The 18,500-nt window shown below is 35.9% G+C and overlaps 1 protein-coding gene across 1 annotated transcript in view; it reads left to right on the top strand.

Moving 5' to 3' along the window:
- CCDC50 (coiled-coil domain containing 50) overlaps positions 1-18,272 on the top strand; it is a 78,794-nt gene extending 60,522 nt beyond the window's left edge. The window contains exons 8-11 of the mRNA XM_062210136.1: positions 22-126; positions 1,977-2,056; positions 10,064-10,170; positions 12,038-18,272. Of these exons, the coding sequence (XP_062066120.1) occupies positions 22-126; positions 1,977-2,056; positions 10,064-10,170; positions 12,038-12,057 (312 nt within the window). The 3' untranslated portion in view covers positions 12,058-18,272. The remainder of the gene's footprint in view (positions 1-21; positions 127-1,976; positions 2,057-10,063; positions 10,171-12,037) is intronic.
- The last annotated feature ends 228 nt before the right edge of the window (positions 18,273-18,500 follow it).

The raw sequence follows: 18,500 nt of genomic DNA, 5'->3' as shown, positions 1-18,500 counted from the left end.
TGTTGACTGGATTTTGTTTAGGAAATTGCTCGACTCCTAATGGCTGAAGAAAAGAAAGCTTACAAGAAAGCCAGGGAACGGGAAAAATCATCTTTGGAAAAAAGAAAGCATGATCCGGAATGGAAGGTAGGGTGTGTTATTTGCTTTTGTCTTCTAGTTAGAAATAAAATGAGAAATGAAAAGAACTCCACTTTCGTGGTAGAATTATTATGCTTGTATTGAAAGGAATGTAGCCAGTTCTGCTTTTAAATTTTTTAGTGACTTTCTCTTCCTCTCTTTTTTTATGTACTTTCATTGTCATCCCTGTTACATATCTGTTTTCATCCCTTTGACATAACTTGATCTGTGAAAGACTGACAGATATGATTGTACACCTGCCACCAGAAATTATTGATTATGTTGCAGTGCAAGAAGTATTTAGCATGAAGTTGGACTAAAACTTTCCCCATGTTAATCAGAAATAGTTGACAAAACGGGCAGTGACTACAATTCATTCTATTGTAAAGTAGTGTGATTATTTTATATGGTGATTTCAAGTTCAGTTTAACAGACTTTATTCATCAATGACTGGGTGCCAGGTACCATGCTTGACCTACAGGGAAAGATAATAAGAATAATGTATAACATAGAGAGGATGACAAATTGTAGACAGCTAACAAATAGAAGACCCAGTTAGATGGAAAACAACAGAGGAAAAAGGAGGAATGCATAAAACAAAGACTTTTTAGGAGAGATTTTGCACTAGGCCTATAAGAATGCAACCTAGGATGAGTTTCCATGATGCATATTGTTCTCTTTTGAACAAATTCCTCCCTTAGGTCTCTGGTGCTGTCTCATAGTCTCAACACTTTTTGTGAGGAAAAGGAAGACATTTGAAACATGCTAATAGTATTGCTTTCACATTTTTGGTTGCTCAGTTACCTAGCTGTCAGTCTAAAAGTATTATTTCTATGTTAGTTACATATATTTAACTCCCCCTTTCACCCAGTTAGTAATTCAGGATTTTTTATAATGTGTTTCTTTTTTGACAGGGATTGCCAAGTGCTTTTACTAGTATACTTCTACTGTAATACAACTGCCATAAATAACTGTTTAGGAGTTACTTATATTCTTTAATAACTCCACTAGAGAAAAGTAGATATTTTAAGAGTTTTAAGTCAGCAAAATCAGGAAGACAATGTTCACATAAAGTATCTTCTGCCATTTCCAGATTCTGTAACCAGTGCTGGTACAGTTTCTCTGTTGGAAATGTTTTCATAAATGTGCCTTTGTTTCCTGTATAGACCATCATCATCCCTAAACCAAGTATACAGAAGTAGATTTGTGAACACTTAACTAGATTATGTTGACTGTCCAACAGTTCTTGTCAGTGGCTATCCAGTTGTTAGATTAATACTCATTGGCCAAGCACACCTGATTGCAGTGTGTTTAGGTGTATTTAGCCCACTCATAAGGCTGCCCTGATAGCCTTTAGCAATTCTCAAGTGGCTATTATTTTTTTAATTTTAACCTCTGAGTGGCTGTATGTAAAAATATTTGGGAGCAGATATTTTGCCTGGCAGTTGTGACACTGCTTGGGATGCCTGCATCCCATAACAGAGTGTTGTGGTTTTTGTCTCTGGCTCTGTTCCCTATTCCTGCTGCATGTTAATGTGCATCCTGGAGGCAGGAGATGATGACTGAAAAAGAAGCTGGATCTTTGGGAGACTTGGGCTCCTGACTTCAGCCTGGCTCAGCCCTGGCTATTGTGGGCATTTGGGGAGTGAACCAGCAGATGGGAGATCTCTTTTCTTTCTGTCTCTCTTTTTCCCTGTCTCTCTGCTTCTCAGATAAATTTAAAAAAAAAAAATGTTGCTTGACTAAGTAACTTGAAATTACTAAAGGAGAGATTGGCATAATATGCATATTTTCTAAACCTTATTTTTCCCTTTGTTTAATGTTTGTGTGTGTATATTTTGTCTGTTTTCTGTCCATAGCTAAAATCGGCTAAATCAGTGCATCCAAAGTCAAAAGAGAGTGATGAACCTCACCGTTCTAAGAATGACAGGCCAGCACGGTAAGATGACACCGGAGAAGGAGAATGAGGAAGGTGACTAAGGAGATGTCAGTTGCCTAAGAATAGTTTTTGTTCTTTGGAGAGGAGAGCCGAAGCTCTGCAAACTTGTGGTGGTATCAGATCTGCCAAGGTTATTCTTAAACTTTATTTCCAGTGTTAAACTGGATGTAGAAGTAAAATCAGGGCTGTTCTACAGAAGCTGAGGTATAGAAGGAAAGATGTACTTGTTAGGAACAGTTCTTATCTCTGCATTCACTAAATTTATGCCCTCAATTTCAGAGGGATGAGATTAACCATTTTCCTAAATGAAATTTCAGGTTTTAAATTTTTAGGGTTTCATGGTCACAGTGATAACATGGATGACATTTAAACATGTCAAAACTCATTTCTGTTTGAGTATAAATGTCCTCGGCAAATACTTTAGTCACTGTTAAGTCACCTAAATCCCACTAGATCAAATAGCTCTGGCTTCAGAATGGATGCTTTTTTGTCCTCTCTCAAGCAGTCTTGAGTCAAAGTTAGGGAGGAACTGCTGTATCCTCAATATTATACTGTCAATATTTATGTCTCCGGAGAAGCAGTCTGTTTTTTCTTTATTGCTTTTGGTTACCTTTCAAAAGAAAATGTGATTGGATTTCGAAGAGAAATATCAAGAGACAAAAGTACCAGCAAATCTTAACACTTTTAAAGCTAAATTATTAAAACCTTCAATTTGGTCCTATTAATACTAATAGTTTGGAAAGCCTAAGTTTTGTAAAATATACACTATTGTTTCCACTCTTTGCCCACAGTTAAGCTGCTAGACTTGTTTCCTTCATGTGAACATATTTAGTGCTCTTAAGAAGCCATCCTCTATTTTTAATGTCATATGCTTTCAGAAGATAAATACCCTTCTGAAAATTGTATCAGGTTTGTATTGCTTAGAGGACAATAATAGTAGAGTCCATCTAATTATATAAAATCTGTTCCTCATAAAGCTTTTGGTTGCGCACATGCTGAATGTTTTTGTGAGTCGCATTTAAGATCACTACAGTCGAGTATATATATCCTCACAGTGTCCAAGTAAAGTAAGCAGCTAATCTTTTCTGAGGGTAAATATGTCTGGATTAGTGTCCTTATTTTTAGTCACATGAATTCAAGTCAACTTTAGGTTATTTCGCAATTTTCAAAGTCCTTGGCCTCGTAAAAATTCAAATAACTTTGATAATAGATATGATAAAACAGTCTGGAATATTTATTTTTAAAGGTTTATTAAAGTTGAAATGTTTCTGAAATGTAGATACTCTAAAATACTTGAAATATAGAGAGTAAATAATCAAATGATCCTATTTTTTTTTTTAAGATTTTACTTATTTGAAAGAGTTACACAAGGCAGAAAGAGAGAGAGAGAGAGAGAGAGAGAGAGAGAGACTTCCATCTGCTGGTTCACTCCCCAAATAGCCACAATAGTCAGAAATAGGCTGATCAAGAGTCAGGAGCTTCTTCTGGGTTTCCCACATGGGTGCAGGGGCCCAAGCACTTGGGCATCTTCTGCTGCTTTCCCAGGCACATTAGCAGGGAGTTGGATCAGAAGTGGAGTAGTATTCGAACCATTATCCATATGGGATGCTGGCATAACAGGCACTGCTTTATGCACAGTGCTATGACACCAGCCCCCAAATTTTCCTATACTGAAGATGACTGTTAAAAGGGTGGGTGTTTGGTGGGTGCTGCCTGAGATCCTGACACCCCATATCAGAGTGCCTGGGTTTGAGTCCCAGCCCCACTCTAAATTCCAGCTTCGTGCTTTAATGTGCACCTTGGGAAGCAGCAGATGATGACTCTTAGTTAAGTCCCTATCATCATAATGGGTGGATCAGATTGTATTCCCAGTTGCTGGGCATTTGGAAAGTAAGTCAGCAGATGGGAGATCTTTGTCTGTCTGTCTGCTTCGTAGAGTCTGCCTTTCAAATGACTGCTATTAATTACTGAAAAATTACTTATGGCTAATAGAATTGAAATCTTTTTTACCTGAGATGAATAGTTGTCTTTAATACCATTTATAGAATGTATATATAGGGAAAGTAACATTTACTCAGAACCTTTTAAAACATATTCAATTAAAAATTAGAATGTCTATAATTTGGATGTATAGTTATTTTGTACAACTATTATCAGAATGTATAATTTCTGGTTAGAATCTATGGTTTCCTTTTGCACATTTAGAAAAACCTTCCTGTCTGTACAGAAAGAGTGTGTTTTATGGACTGAAAAACAGAGATCTTCCTAGATCAAGATAGTAGTAGTAGAGGAGAAAGAAGGTTGCATGGAGAGCTTGTAAGATTAAGGTGAAAGATTTAATTTCTTTTACCATTACAAGATTTTATATTGTCTTTAAAGAATTAGAAAACCAGTTTATATTGTCTTTAAAGAATTAGAAAACCAGTTAGCAATCTGTATTAATTCTAACTTCTTTTTTACTGGAAAAAGTTAAAAGCCAAGTCCTCAGTTGTTTCAACTACAGGATTTCTGCTGGTAACACTACTTGCTATTTCACTTACATTTTTTCCCTTGGAAAAACTTAAAGAAATTATAAATCACACTTAATTCCTCATACATTATGAATGTGAATCACATTTATCTCCAGTTACTCATTTATCAAATATTTACTAAGAATCCCAATAATTACTTAGAACTGAGGTAAGCAACAATGAGCAGGGATAACCTGTTTTGTAATTTCATGAATTTTAAGTAATGCAAATAATTATTATTACTGTGTTAAGTGCTGTGGTTGAAAAATACACAGTTCCATACAAGCAAAGGGACAACTGTTTTGTGTGTCGAGGATGGTTTATTGAAGAAGTGTTTTTCAGAGTGAATTGTGAGGAGTATCTTTATACAACGAAAACTGTTAAATATTGGTTAATAGATTTTTCTAGCTTTGCATTTAAATATTGTCTCTCGCAACAAATTAATTTTGACTCAGAAAGCAATAAATCTAGATTGGTTGGTTGTTTTTTCTGTATAACCAGAAGCTAAACAGAACAGCATAAGATAACTGAGGACATTCTCTAGATTGCTTTGTCTATCCTTACATGGCAATCCTAGAGAATTTCTTGGAGTCCTGTGCTGTTTTAAGATTTTAGAATCCTTTTGCTTGGTGATGAGTTGAGGGTAGAGCAATAATCACATTTTTTTTTTTTTTTTGTATGTTCCACTCGGCTTTTGTCTTTCTGGCTTTCAGTCACCTAGTAGCATTAATAATAAAAGAGTTAAAAGTGACTGATAATAAGCTGCTGAGGTTACTGAAAGAGTAAAGAATAAACTGTGCTACCTTCATTACCGATTCTGTTTTCTTGGGCCTCAGTTACTTCGTTAGCCACCTGCTTTGTGAAACTGAGTTTCTTAATTCTAAAGTCATATTGTTTTGTGTCAACTCTTCCTCCAAGTCTTCTGTAACTTTTTTTTTTTAACTTTTATTTAATGAATATAAATTTCCAAAGTACAGCTTATGGATTACAATGGCTTCTCCCCCCCCATAACTTTCCTCCCACCTGCAACCCTCCCTGTTCTCGCTTCCTCTCCCCTTCCATTCACATCAAGATTCATTTTCAATTCTCTTTATATACAGAAGATCAGTTTAGTATATATTAAGTAAAGATTTCAACAGTTTGCCCCCACATAGCAACACAAAGTGAAAAAATACTGTTTGAGTACTAGTTATAGCATTAAATAACAGTGTACAGCACATTAAAGACAGAGATCCTACATGATATTTTTTAAAAATTGATTAATTTTGTATGCAATTTCCAATTTAACACCAGGTTTTTTTTTTTTCATTTTCAATTGTCTTTATATACAGATCGATTCAGTATATGCTAAGTAAAGATTTCATCAGTTTGCACCCACACAGACACACAAAGTGTAAAAATGCTGTTTTAGTACTAGTTACAGCATCACTTCACATTGGACAACACATTAAGGACAGATCCCACATGAGACATAAGTACACAGTGACTCCTGTTGTTGACTTAACAATTTGACACTCTTGTTTATGGTGTCAGTAATCTCCCTAGGCTCTAGTCATGAGTTGCCAAGGCTATGGAAGCCTTTAGGGTTTGCTGACTTTGATCTTATTCCGATAGGGTCATAGTCAAAGTAGAAGTTCTCTACTCCCTTCAGAGAAAAGTACCTCCTTCTTTGATGGCCCCGTTCTTTCCACTGGGATCTCACTTGCTCGAAATGTTAGTCAATAATGGGAATAACACAAGGAAAGCACTGTTTATTGGATTTCTAATATTTGTAAGCAAATGGCTAAGAGAAAAACAAAAATGACACATTTTGTACTCTGCTCACATTAATATAACTACTGTTGATGGAGATAAAATAGGGTCTATGGAAAGATTAATAAAAGGCTTATTCAGGGCAGAATATGAGTGCCCTAGATGTGGGAAGGAGAAGCCTGTTTACTTTGGGGGTGTTCCATAGTAGTCAGATTCTAGTCAGAATTTATGTATTCCATGATGGTAAGTGTTCATTAGCCATTATACAATAAACATACATTTGCTTGGCCTGAAAAGTTGGCCTTTAGGTAAGCAGGGGTGAATTTCTCACAGGTAGAGATCACTTTATTTAGAACAATTGATTACAAACATCTCAGAAAAAGAGACTACTGAAAAGACTACTGATTAAGTTTTTAAGATGTATTTATTTTACTAAAAGGCAGAATGCCAGGCAGGCTCGCTCACTCACTCTCTCTCTCTCTCTATCTCTCTCTCTCTCTCACACACACACACACACACACACATACACACACACACAGGATAGACACTGGTCTTATGGGTGACAGGAGCCCAAGAACTTTGAGCTATCATCTCCTGTCTCCTATTTGAATCCATGGCAAGCTGGATCAGAAGCATGGAGCAGCCTGAACTAAAACCCGTAATCTTTATGGGATACTGGCATCCCAAAAGGCAGCTTAACTTGCTGGGCTACAATACCTGCTTCTACTGGATTAATTTTAAGAAGAACATTTCTGAGAATAGATATGAATGCATAGATAAGAACAAAGGATACTCAGGGTTGCTCTTAGATGCCTAAGACAACAGATCTTATTGCACATCATCCAAGTCAAATTCACCTGGTAATAAGATTAATAGCTTTGTCCAGCTACTACTAAGACAAGTACCAGTAGGTGTTTCTCTTAAATGTTTTGCAGACTTTTTAGGAGCACATTGTTTTTAGTTCAAAGGGTACTTCAAACAATTTGTGGAAAATAGAGTTAAAGGATAAGTTTATTTTGGTGTAAAACATTTTTTGTGATCATGCATAATTTTTTTCACAGTATGCTTCTTCCATGAGCTCTTTGAAGATGCCTCATATGTCTGGATTTAAAAAAAAAATTCACACCAAAATAAATTTTGCTATTAATTCCATTTTTCACAAAGTATTTAAAATTCTCTCATTTATAACAAAAACACAGAAAATATATGCATATGTTAAAATGTATCTTTTTTCCAAGATTTTTGAATGTGTAAGACAAAGATACATATGAAAACCTAAGACACACACCCACACATACACTCCTGTATGCAGATGCTGCTACTGCTCATTAAAAATCTGTACCTGTGTAGCATAGTGTAGTATAGAAGTTAAAGCATTGGTTTGGTGGTCTAGTTGAATTTCAGCTCCAGCTCTGCCACCTGACAGCAATGTGAACTTGACTAGATCTTTAACTCTAAAACACGTATACAGTAGCCACTGTGCAGAGTCGTCCCACAAGTTAATTGAAATATAGAACCACTGGCACAGCCCTCAGTATATATACAAATTTATGTACACATCTCATGCTGACTTCTTCTAAATGCTGAGTACTTAAGGGAGAGACTTAGTGCTTGGGGACAGGATAAGAAATTTGAAAACACCTGTCTTCTTTTTATACGATAGAGCCCATTATACCAAAAGAAGTATGACTTTCTAAACCTCAAAATGTGAATGGCTTACAGATTTTATGTATAATAATATAAAACATTCTACAACATGTTTAAATATTGATATGGGTCCATGCTTTAATACAAAATTTGAGCACATCTTTACTAAACAAAAACTTGAAAGGTTTTGTTTTTCATCAATGCCCAGTTGTTGCAAAAATCTGTGTTAAATAATTAAGGTAAAACAGTTTAGTAACAATTTTCTAATCTTTTTTTTAAATTTTGTTTTCTTTGTCATAAAAATTGCAAATCTATTCCATAGAAAGATGCATTTATGTTAAGATCTACTTTGCCACCTAGTGGATAAAGAAACTTTGCTCATGAGATGTTCTCAAAATGCCTTCCTTCAATACCTCCTATCGTTTCTTTAATCCTTCCTCTCTTCTTTCTTCCTCAACTTTTGTACTTTCTTCTCTTTATTTTTTCTTGGAAAATGGAACAAACAAAAAAAATGTGTCTCATGCGCACTCGGACTTACCTCCAATGGTGGAACTAAGAAATGTGCCAGGGGATTTCAAATCAATCTTACTAAGGAGGCAGGTACCAATGCCAGCACACTTGGTAAAGTGATAAGTATAAATACACAACCGATCAAAAAGATAGGGTATGTGTTGAAGAGATTTCACAAATAAGACCAGTGTAAGCAAATAACGAAGGATAGAATTAAAAGGGAGAGAATGATCCTGTGGGGGAAGCAGGACACACAGCAGACTCATAGGATGGCAAACACCCTAAACAACACTCCTGCCTCAGAATCCACCCTTGAGACATTCAGATCTGGCTAAAAGGTCCATGAGAGTCTCAGTGGCATGGAAAGCCATGACACGGTGGCAAAAAACAATCTAAATGAAAGACCCTGGTGAACAAGACCCCAGCAGAAGGAACAGGCCATCAAGGAGAGAGGTGCCTTTCTCTGAAGGGAGGAAGGAACCTCCACTGTGACACGGCCTTGACTAAACAAGTTCAGAGTTGGTGAACTCAAGGGACTTCCATAGCCTAGACAGCTCATAGCAAGAGTCTCAGGTGATTGCTGACGTCACAAATAAGAGTGCCAATTGTTAAATCAACAACAGGAGTCACTGGGTACATGCTCCCCACGTAGGATCTCTGTCCTTAATGTGTTTTACTATGAAACTTAAAAACACTACTAGTCGAACAATACCCTATACCTTGTGCAGTTGTGTGAATGCAGCCTGTTGAAATCCTTGCTTAGTATATACTAAGTTGATCCTCAGTATATGAAGGTAATTGAAAATGAAACTTGATAAAGGGCGGGATGGGAGAGGGAGAGGGGAGGGCCACGGGAGGGAGGGAGGTTGTGGGGGAACCCACAACAATACAAAAGTTGCACTTTGTAAATTCACATTTATGAAATTAAAAAAAAAATGTGTCTTATTAACAGCAACAGTCACACCTTATCTATTTTTAGCAGAGTGCCTCATGCAGTTTAGGTGTTGAGAAAATACATTTGTTTTTATTTGATTACATGCATCAAAACAAAGGAGCAACAACAAAACCTGAAGGAAAATTAAGATAAAGTAGTTTATTGAAGGTCATATAACTATCCGTCACTGCGGCTGAATAGACTAATCCTCCGCCTGTGGCACCGGCACACTGGGTTCTAGTCCAGGTCGGAGTGCCGGATTCTGTCCCGGTTGCCCCTCTTCCAGGCCAGCTCTCTGCTGTGGCCCGGGAGTGCAGTGGAGGATGGCCCAAGTGCTTGGGCCCTGCACCCCATGGGAGACCAGGAGAAGCACCTGGCTCTTGGCTTCGGATCAGCGCGGTGCACCAGCCGCAGCGCAGCGGCCATTGGAGGGTGAACCAATGGTAAAGGAAGACCTTTTCTCTGTCTCTCTCTCTCTCACTGTTCACTCTGCCTGTCAAAAAAAAAAAAAAAAAAAAAAAGAAAAAAAAAAATCATTCTACAGGATTTGACCTTTTTATTTCTACAAAAAATGTTTTTGTGGTATAATCCAATGAGAAGTGGCATGTACTAACCAATATGTAGAATATCTTTTAACTTCTGGCTTCCCTTCAGACCACCACCACCTGCCACGACAGAAGCTGAGGATACGGAGTATACTCATTTTACAAAGCAGCACAGTTCCACCCGTCATTTCTCAAAAGCAGAGTCCTCTCATAAAGGTAGGAAGAGTGTATATGGGCAAGTTTAGAATTTTTACTTTTAGCTTTATCTTTTATAAATATATATTTAAAATATATATATTTTACTTTTAAACCTTACAGTGGGAAGTCAAATGCTGTCTACAGATAACTAGAGTGGAAAAATAAGGTAGCTTTTTTCAGCAAATAATGACAGTATTTTAACACAGACCAAAAGAAAAACTTTAAATTTAATGCAAGCTTTTCTGTATATTTGCTTTTTCCTGCGGAGGAAACCATAGCTTTCATCAGACTCTTAAAGGTTGATTGTGACTTTGATTTATATCTGTTAAACTGCTTTTTCTATACAGAGTGATCATTCCAAATACGGAAATCTGAAATTCTCTGACATCTAAAACATTTTGAGTGTTGACATGTTCAAAAAGTTTCAGATCCTGGAGCAGTTCAAATTCAGCAAAGTTTATGCAAATATTCCCAAATCCAGAAAACTCTTATGTTTTAAACACTTCTGGTCTCAGAAATTTTGGGCAAGAAATGTTCAACCTTTGCTTGCTATTTTTATCTACCCATGACACTAGTAATTAAAATATGTATGTACACACAAACACATAAAGCCTTGTGAAAAAGGTTGTTACAAAGAAAATGAAGAAAGATAATGGATGTCTAAATTTAGCAACCTTTCAAATGGAAGGACTGTTGAGTGTTTTTGCTGTTTTGAGGATATGTGTTCACTTATATGTAACTCATGAGAGTTATATATAACTCATGAGAGTAATAAAATAAAAAGTAATTTCTTTTATTAATTTCCTTACCTGCTAAATGGAAGCAGTCTAAATGGAAAATGTCACAGTTGCCAGGGTAAAATATGTGAGTAAAGTTTGCAGATTGCCATAGACTTTACAGATATTAGACCTTATTAATTGATGAAGTTTTTATTTTTTGTTACCAGTTGTTAAAGATTTCTTAGGTGACTTTTTTTTTTTAATATTCTTCCAAATCTAATGACAAATTTCCCAGATTTTTTTAAAACTTTTATGCTGCCTTTAAAAACTACCATTGTGTGAGAGTGAAGAATAATTAAATCTGAATCTCTAGATGGGAGGTGTCGGACATTTGTTGTTTTAAAAAAATCATCCCGTCGTCCGGTGCCGCGGCTCACTTGGCTAATCTTCCGCCTGCAGTGCCGGCACCTCGGGTTCTAGTCCTGGTTGGGGCGCCAGATTCTGTCCCGGTTGCTCCTCTTCCAATCCAGCTCTCTGCTGTGGCCCAGGAAGGCAGTGGAGGATGGCCCAAGTGCTTGGGCCCTGCACCTACATGGGAGTCCAAGAGGAAGCACCTGGCTCCTGGCTTCAGATCAGTGCAACACGCCAGCCATAGCAGCCATTTGTGGGGTGAACCAACAGAAAAGGAAGACCTTTCTCTCTGTCTGTCTCTCTCTCACTGTCTATCTCTGCCTGTCAAAAAAAAAATTTTTTTTAAAAATCATCCCTTCTCTCATTCTGACATTCATCCAGTTTTTGTAATAAAACAAATGGCACTATTTAATAGAGCTGGCTATCTATACTGAAACAACCCACACATCACAGTTTCCATCAGTTGGGGGCATTTTCATTATCTTCGATTTAAATGAAATAACTTAAGTTTTTCTTTGTCTGACTATTCTTGCATCATTTGTTGAGGTGTTCCTTAGTTCCTTAGTCCTTTACATACATTTGATACATTGTTAAAATAACATATTGATTCTGCATGTAAATATTTTTAAAAAAAAGAACAAAGAAACCATTTGAAATACATAGAACTAATGGTTTTTCTTGAATGTGGAGAAAAGCTGTCTTGAGTTTCAATTAATTTTTCTTAATTGTGTTTCCTTTGTTCCTCTTCTTTTTAGGTTTCCATTACAAGCAGTAAAAAAACAGGAATCTGCCTTGAAAATGGACTCACTGTAGCAGATATTGCTGGATGATACAGAATGCATTCCACACTTTTTTCCCTCCATTGTTTGCAGTCCTGGGATTTATCTCAGGCTTTTGTCTGACCATATTTTTAATTCATTTCAAATGCTTTGGTTACTCCTGATCACTTGGGCAGTGTAAGAAAATGTAGCTTCTGACTAATGGCAACCTCTATGCTGCATATCCTTCCTGGGATATAGTATCCAAGAGCACTGTAAAATGCCCTTTTGTTAAGTATGGAATATTGGTCTCTAGGGACTAGACTTTGTTTAGCAATTAGAATTATATGGAGATGAATGGGATAAAGTAAAGTATGTTTGGATGCAGTAAGGATAAAAGAATGAAGAAGTAGCTTTTTTTTGGTGTATTAGTTTATCATATTTTGAAGGACAGAGCCTTGGCTTTTTGTACTCAACAGGAAGAGAATAAAAAAAAAAAAAGTATGAAAAAAGGAAATTCACCCAACAGTTGAAGTCTAAATACCTGGACTGTGGAGGTTTTGGATATCCTTACAGGAGTAAATTGGCCAGATACTCTGTTGCTTCCTCAGTCCCAAGGCTTTCTGAAGCTGCTGGCCGATGGACCTTGTGTCAGTTTCTGTGAGAAAAACTTAATTCTCTGAAATGTTAGCTCAGCTCCATGCAAATTCAACTGAAAATATTGTTTCTCTCCTTTCTTTTGTTTTGCTTGTGGAGCCAAAGGAAATGGAAAGCAATTGTATAAGTGATAATGCTGTCAGTCTTTCTGACTGTAGATTGAAGGTTTTATTCCTGCTTACAAAAACAAATATTTGTTGGCAGCCTCTCAGTGTTGTTTTGTTTACCTGTCAATAAGATTAATTCAACATAAAGTTTGATTAAGTAATTCTTTTTCCAAGATTCTACTTATTTGTTAATGACCTTTATATTCCTTTGTATAAGACCTTTAAAGCCTCCCTTCAGGAAATTTAGTCTTGGTTGTTAACCTCATAGAAATGCTTATTTTCCTATATTACTTAGTTAACACAAATGGTAGCCGAAGTGTGCGTTTGTATTAACATATATACACTCTCACACACATGCACATATGTATGTATATGTACATATATGCATATTTATACATTATACATATATATATGTCAGCTTGGCTTAATATTCTTTTTCACTGTATGAAATTGACATTTTTGGAATTTTGACATAGGGTTTGTTTAGGAAAGAAATATATACATGGCTAGGAAAAAAAAAATCTTAATTTGTTTCCTAGTGAGAACTGCCTTCTCTTTGCCTTATTTTTTCCAGGTAGTCTTAAAAATAAGGCAGTGTTCAGGAAGCTGTTTAGGAATGTTTTTTGGAGTAGATTTGGAACTGTCATTTTGAGAAAGATGTTTGATTTCATATTTTGTAGTATAGGAGGTTGAATGAGTGATGTCATCTGAGAGTTAAGTTTTGCGCAAATGAAAACCTAGAAATATAATAAAGGATATTGTCATTTTAAAGAAATGGAGGAGAGAGTAAATAATAGGACTTTGGATGGCTGTAATGAAATTAATATAGAAAAATAGTCATTTAGATAGGAAAGTGGAGACAATGTGGAGGTTCTGGCCTTAAGTCAAATCCAGATAGTGATTTCAATAGTCAAAAGCTAGACCTTGTTGACTTACACTAATGCTATATTTTTCTTTATCTGCCCTGTGATTTTTATTCATATTTTTAAAAGTTTTTTATGGTAACTTTAAAGAAAAAAATACAGTAGTATTTTTATTTGATAATGAGGCAAATGAACATCATCATTTGCCATATTTTTATTTTATAAATGTTTATTTTTCTATCATACAACAATCAGTTTTATTTCAAAACTTCTGCATTTTCTTGCCTCTCATGTACTTTGTTCATTCATATTTATTATTGTAAAATACTAACAGGAGATACTCCATTCAAAAAGATGTCAGGCCACTTAACCAGACTGTTAGTGTTTTAACTGTCTTAATGAGTGACCAAAGGTGGTAATTCCCTTGTGCTATCCAATTCAACATATGTATTGAAAATGTGTTACTTTTTTTAGGTTTTTAAAAAATTAAAAATTTTATCTTTATTTTATTTTTTGTAAAGCAGACACTTTTTAAAGAATATCAGAGTAATTATTTCCCTATTAATAAGAAGGTAGAAATCTAATTCTACTGATTAAATAGTCCTTCTCTTTCAAATAATTATCTTTGAGACAATAGAAGCAACTGGTAACTGTACTTTAATGAATTGCTAGACACTCTTCCCTGTGTTCTCTGTTTTATACTTTGTCATTTAATATAAATATGGAAATATTTTGTTCCTGATTCTGCTGCTAGAACACATACCATTTAATTTTTAGAGTCACAGTGTATTATGCTTTAATATTGTGATATAAACTAATGCTTCTGGCCTTGGAAAAGCCTCCATTAATAGCAGTATTGCCGAATGAGCACAATGTGTTACGGAGATGTATCGAAGACTACTTACATGTATGTCTTCTTTCCTCCACCTAACTTTTTGCAAAGTATTGCCTGGAAGGGAGGTTATAGAGTCAGGCTAAAGGTCCTAACTTAAAAAAACAAACAAAACCCTTGACTAGTGTTCAAACCACTGTTAGACCCAGTTATTTTTCAGGAGACTGGACATATGGTTTGCCTGCTTTAAAGGAGGATTAGACAATGACTTTGCATACCGTTTATTACTGCTTCTCAAGTGACTTCACAACAACCAGCAGCATACTGATGAACTGCAAAAAGTGCCATATGGTTTTTGATCATAGAGAAACATCTAAATTAGAAAAGAGCTGAATAGATGCTCCTAGGAGGAAAAATTCAAAATGACAATGGACACTTGGATCCAGGTCAACATATTGTACGTTCGGTCTTGGGCTCCATTGAACTCACTCTAAAAAACCACAAGCCTGACTCATTTCCCTCTTTTCATCTCTGCTGTGACTTGAAACTGAACTGAATGATGAATACATTCTTTTCTGATAGTCGTCTATTCCTTTTCCTTAAAGCCAGAATATTTCATTATAAAAGTGAAGAGCTTTTAACTGATAATTATTTTTATTAAGTATGATTGAGTCTTCTCCAAACTTGTGTTGTGCCAAATTGGAAATAACCTAATTATAACATGGTGCATTCAGTATACCACACAAGTGGTTAACATTTTACAGCCTTGATTTTCAATATCTGTGGCCATTGTATAAAAATCATTTTGGTCAATGGATATCAAAATGATTCATTATTTAGTGATGATTCTGTTGAAAGACAACTGTAGTGATTGACTATAAAACTTTGTACCCTAGTAAAAACTAGCAGCTTTCTGAAGGGCAGAGAACTGAATATAGCTTGCAGTTAAAGGCGTTTTCCCCTCTTCCGTTTTTGAAAGACAGTATTAGTGTAGGAAGCATTAACATTGTAAGGGAATGCTGGTCAGGTCAATTTCACTGTATATACTGTGCCATAGTCTGATAATTTAGGCTTTTTAGAAACAATTATAAATCATACCTGATTGATCAGCAAAAGTGAAAAGATTTGTAAGGATGTACTTTGTCCATTGTTACTCATATTCAGAGAAATCGCTGTATGAAATGGTCCTATTTTCTCCTCATATCTCGTGGTGCCTGTGTGTCTTAAGAAGCCATATCTGCTTATCTTACTGTTGATAGAAAGCTCTTTTCTTCTTAGCCCATGATAGGCAATATGGGCCACGAGAAGCAAACTTGGTACTTTCCTGTAAATGCTGCAAGGGGCACCATGTTATCTAAGCTCTTGGTGGAAGAATCTCTTTTGTCCTGTGGTATGTGATACTGTTAAAGGAAAGAGTCGGAGTTGTTGTTGCTCCTGGCATTTAACAACTGTAATTAGAAATGCTGAAATTTACTTGTAGAAAAGTCAAGAAGGAGATGATAAACTGGGAAAATGTCATTGTCACAGAGTCCCATTCCTGTTGAGACCTGCACTTTATGCTAACACTGTCTATAGGGAGTAGTATTGCCTTAAGTTAATCTGTCTCCAACCCAGGTCAGTGTACTTCGCTTCCTGTGTGTCAATTGCCATCAAGTCTCCATTGAGATGTAACATTCATAGATGATTCACAAGCGTCCTTGTCATCAGTAGCTTTGAATCTCCTCTCCCCTGAGCTGTTCCTGACATGTAACACTGTTGGATACATTATTCGACCTTGTTTGTCAATCTCTGAATGAGCAGTGACATGACAAAAAAATTTCCTGGTTGTGTATATCTTTCACACCAGTTGATCACTTTCTGAATAATTGAGAGTTGACCGTCCTCCTTTTCTATGGTGACTATTCCAAAGGTTCTTTTGTACAGTGAAGATGGTCATATTATCTATTTATAAGAAGTTCTCCAATACTCTGTTTATTGAAATGCTTACCATTAACAGCAAAAGGGAGAAAACCAAAGCAGAGACATTTAGTGGAAATGAGACATTTGCTGATATGAAGAGTGTGTCTATTTTAAGAGGAAATTGGGAAAACTTTTGCTATGGTAGGGAAGACACCGGCATGTTTTTTAAAGGTTCTATTAAATGCTATAAAGTAACATGATCATATGACTAGTGATGTTGATTTGTGGAATTATCTGACTGTAAAATCCATTCTGTTTCTATTAATGTGTGTGTGAACACTGCTTACTAACATGTTCCTGATGGATTTAATATGCTTTTCTCTGCAAAAGAAATATGTGTATTCTCTGCAAACTAGAATATGTTTTTCTCTTTTTGAGTGACTTTGAGAACATAGGAAATCAGCACTGTACTAAACTGGTTTCAGCATTTCAGATGAGAGCAGAATTAATTACCTGACTCACTCTGCCCCATGGTTCATTGCTGAGGTTCACGTAAAGAGCAAAAGAAGTGAAAGACAGGGTTTGAGTAACATTTCCTTCACAAAAGATCAAAGATTAGGAACAATGGAAAGAAGATAATTGAGAGGAGAAACCATGTCCGGTCATATACTTAAGATATCATTTTATTGCACTGGATTTCAGACCATAATTGCTAAAACAGTTTCTAGTTGTTAAATTTGGTGAGAGAGGTTTTGACGTCAGAATTTTTGTACTTATGATTAAATTATCCCCTGAAATCCCCATAGGCTGTAACTTCAGCTCCTACTATAAACTTGAAAGTCAAATTCCCTTTCTCAGAAATAACGATATTTTTCACCTGCCTTGTACTGATAGCCTAGTATTCATTTCATGAAGTGTTGTAAATAATGAGAACAGTGGGGAGATAGAGTATAAAAATGATGTTCCAAAATGAGAATTCTCTGTAATGGAATTTCCCCTAACAAGAATCCATCCCAGCACTATACTTATATTCTGGAAAGGTGCTGAATTAAAAATCACAGAAGTTTGCTCATATAAATCAAGTTGCTCAGGAAATTTGAGGTGATGCTATTATTTATCTTACAGTTTGGGAAAGTAGTCTCTTGAGGCAGACTAAAAAAATTCAGGCACTTTCAGATTTTTTGGAGCCCCTCTGAAAATTTGGAATATGGATATGCTTATAAAGAGAAGTGAATATCCCAAGTGCTTATGAATTTATAGCCAACCCCAAAGGCAGCTTTGAAAGAACTATCTCATGGGAACTAAGATAAACTTGATGGAGAATAGTTGCCTGTCTGAGGGCAAAAAACAGGTCACTTTGAACCACATGCCTAATTAGAGATTAAATGAAACTGTGAGGGACATTTTGTGGGTGCCTTAAAGGTGACTGGTGGTGGGTACTGGTATATGCACCCATCTGGACTAGACTGAGGGAAACAGTCTATTTCAATTCACCTTCATACAGCACAAGTTGTTCCTGCTTATCACCTCCCTGAGGAAAATGAGTAACATGGTGCTGGTGATTTCCATGTGTCTTGAGAGGTAGAGCAGGTCAGCTTCATCTAAGGCACTCTCCGGTGCTCAAGCCTCCCTTAAATGCCAACTGTACATCCGCATTAATTCATCTATGCAAGCTTGTGTTTTCATGATTTGTTTTTACACAAGGTGTCCCATTTGGTTCTTTAAACATCAGGTTTAATACAGATATTATGAATAATTTTTAAACCAAAGTATTGTATAAGTCTCTGTGCTTTGTTCTCCTGGATGGTTTAACTGAGGTAAACACCAATCTTGTCTTTCTCTCTTAATAAAGTCATCATTTGTTAAGTCAGTGATCTCTGTCTCCTGTTTTCTTCACTAGATTCAAGGACTTTGGGAAGTTCTTCAGAGTATTATTTTTTCTTCTGCTTTAAATCATCACTTTTAAAATTCCAGTTCCATCTAATATATATATATATATATATATATATATATATTATATAGCATAACAATGATACATGGTACACTGAGATTCTTAAATACTCCCAAGTGTAAGTCAGATGTGGCCTTGTTTTGTGTGTAAT

This window comes from Lepus europaeus, chromosome 2 (genome assembly GCF_033115175.1).
Source record: "Lepus europaeus isolate LE1 chromosome 2, mLepTim1.pri, whole genome shotgun sequence".
Lineage (NCBI taxonomy): Eukaryota > Metazoa > Chordata > Mammalia > Lagomorpha > Leporidae > Lepus > Lepus europaeus.
This window is presented reverse-complemented; position numbering and strand designations above follow the sequence as displayed.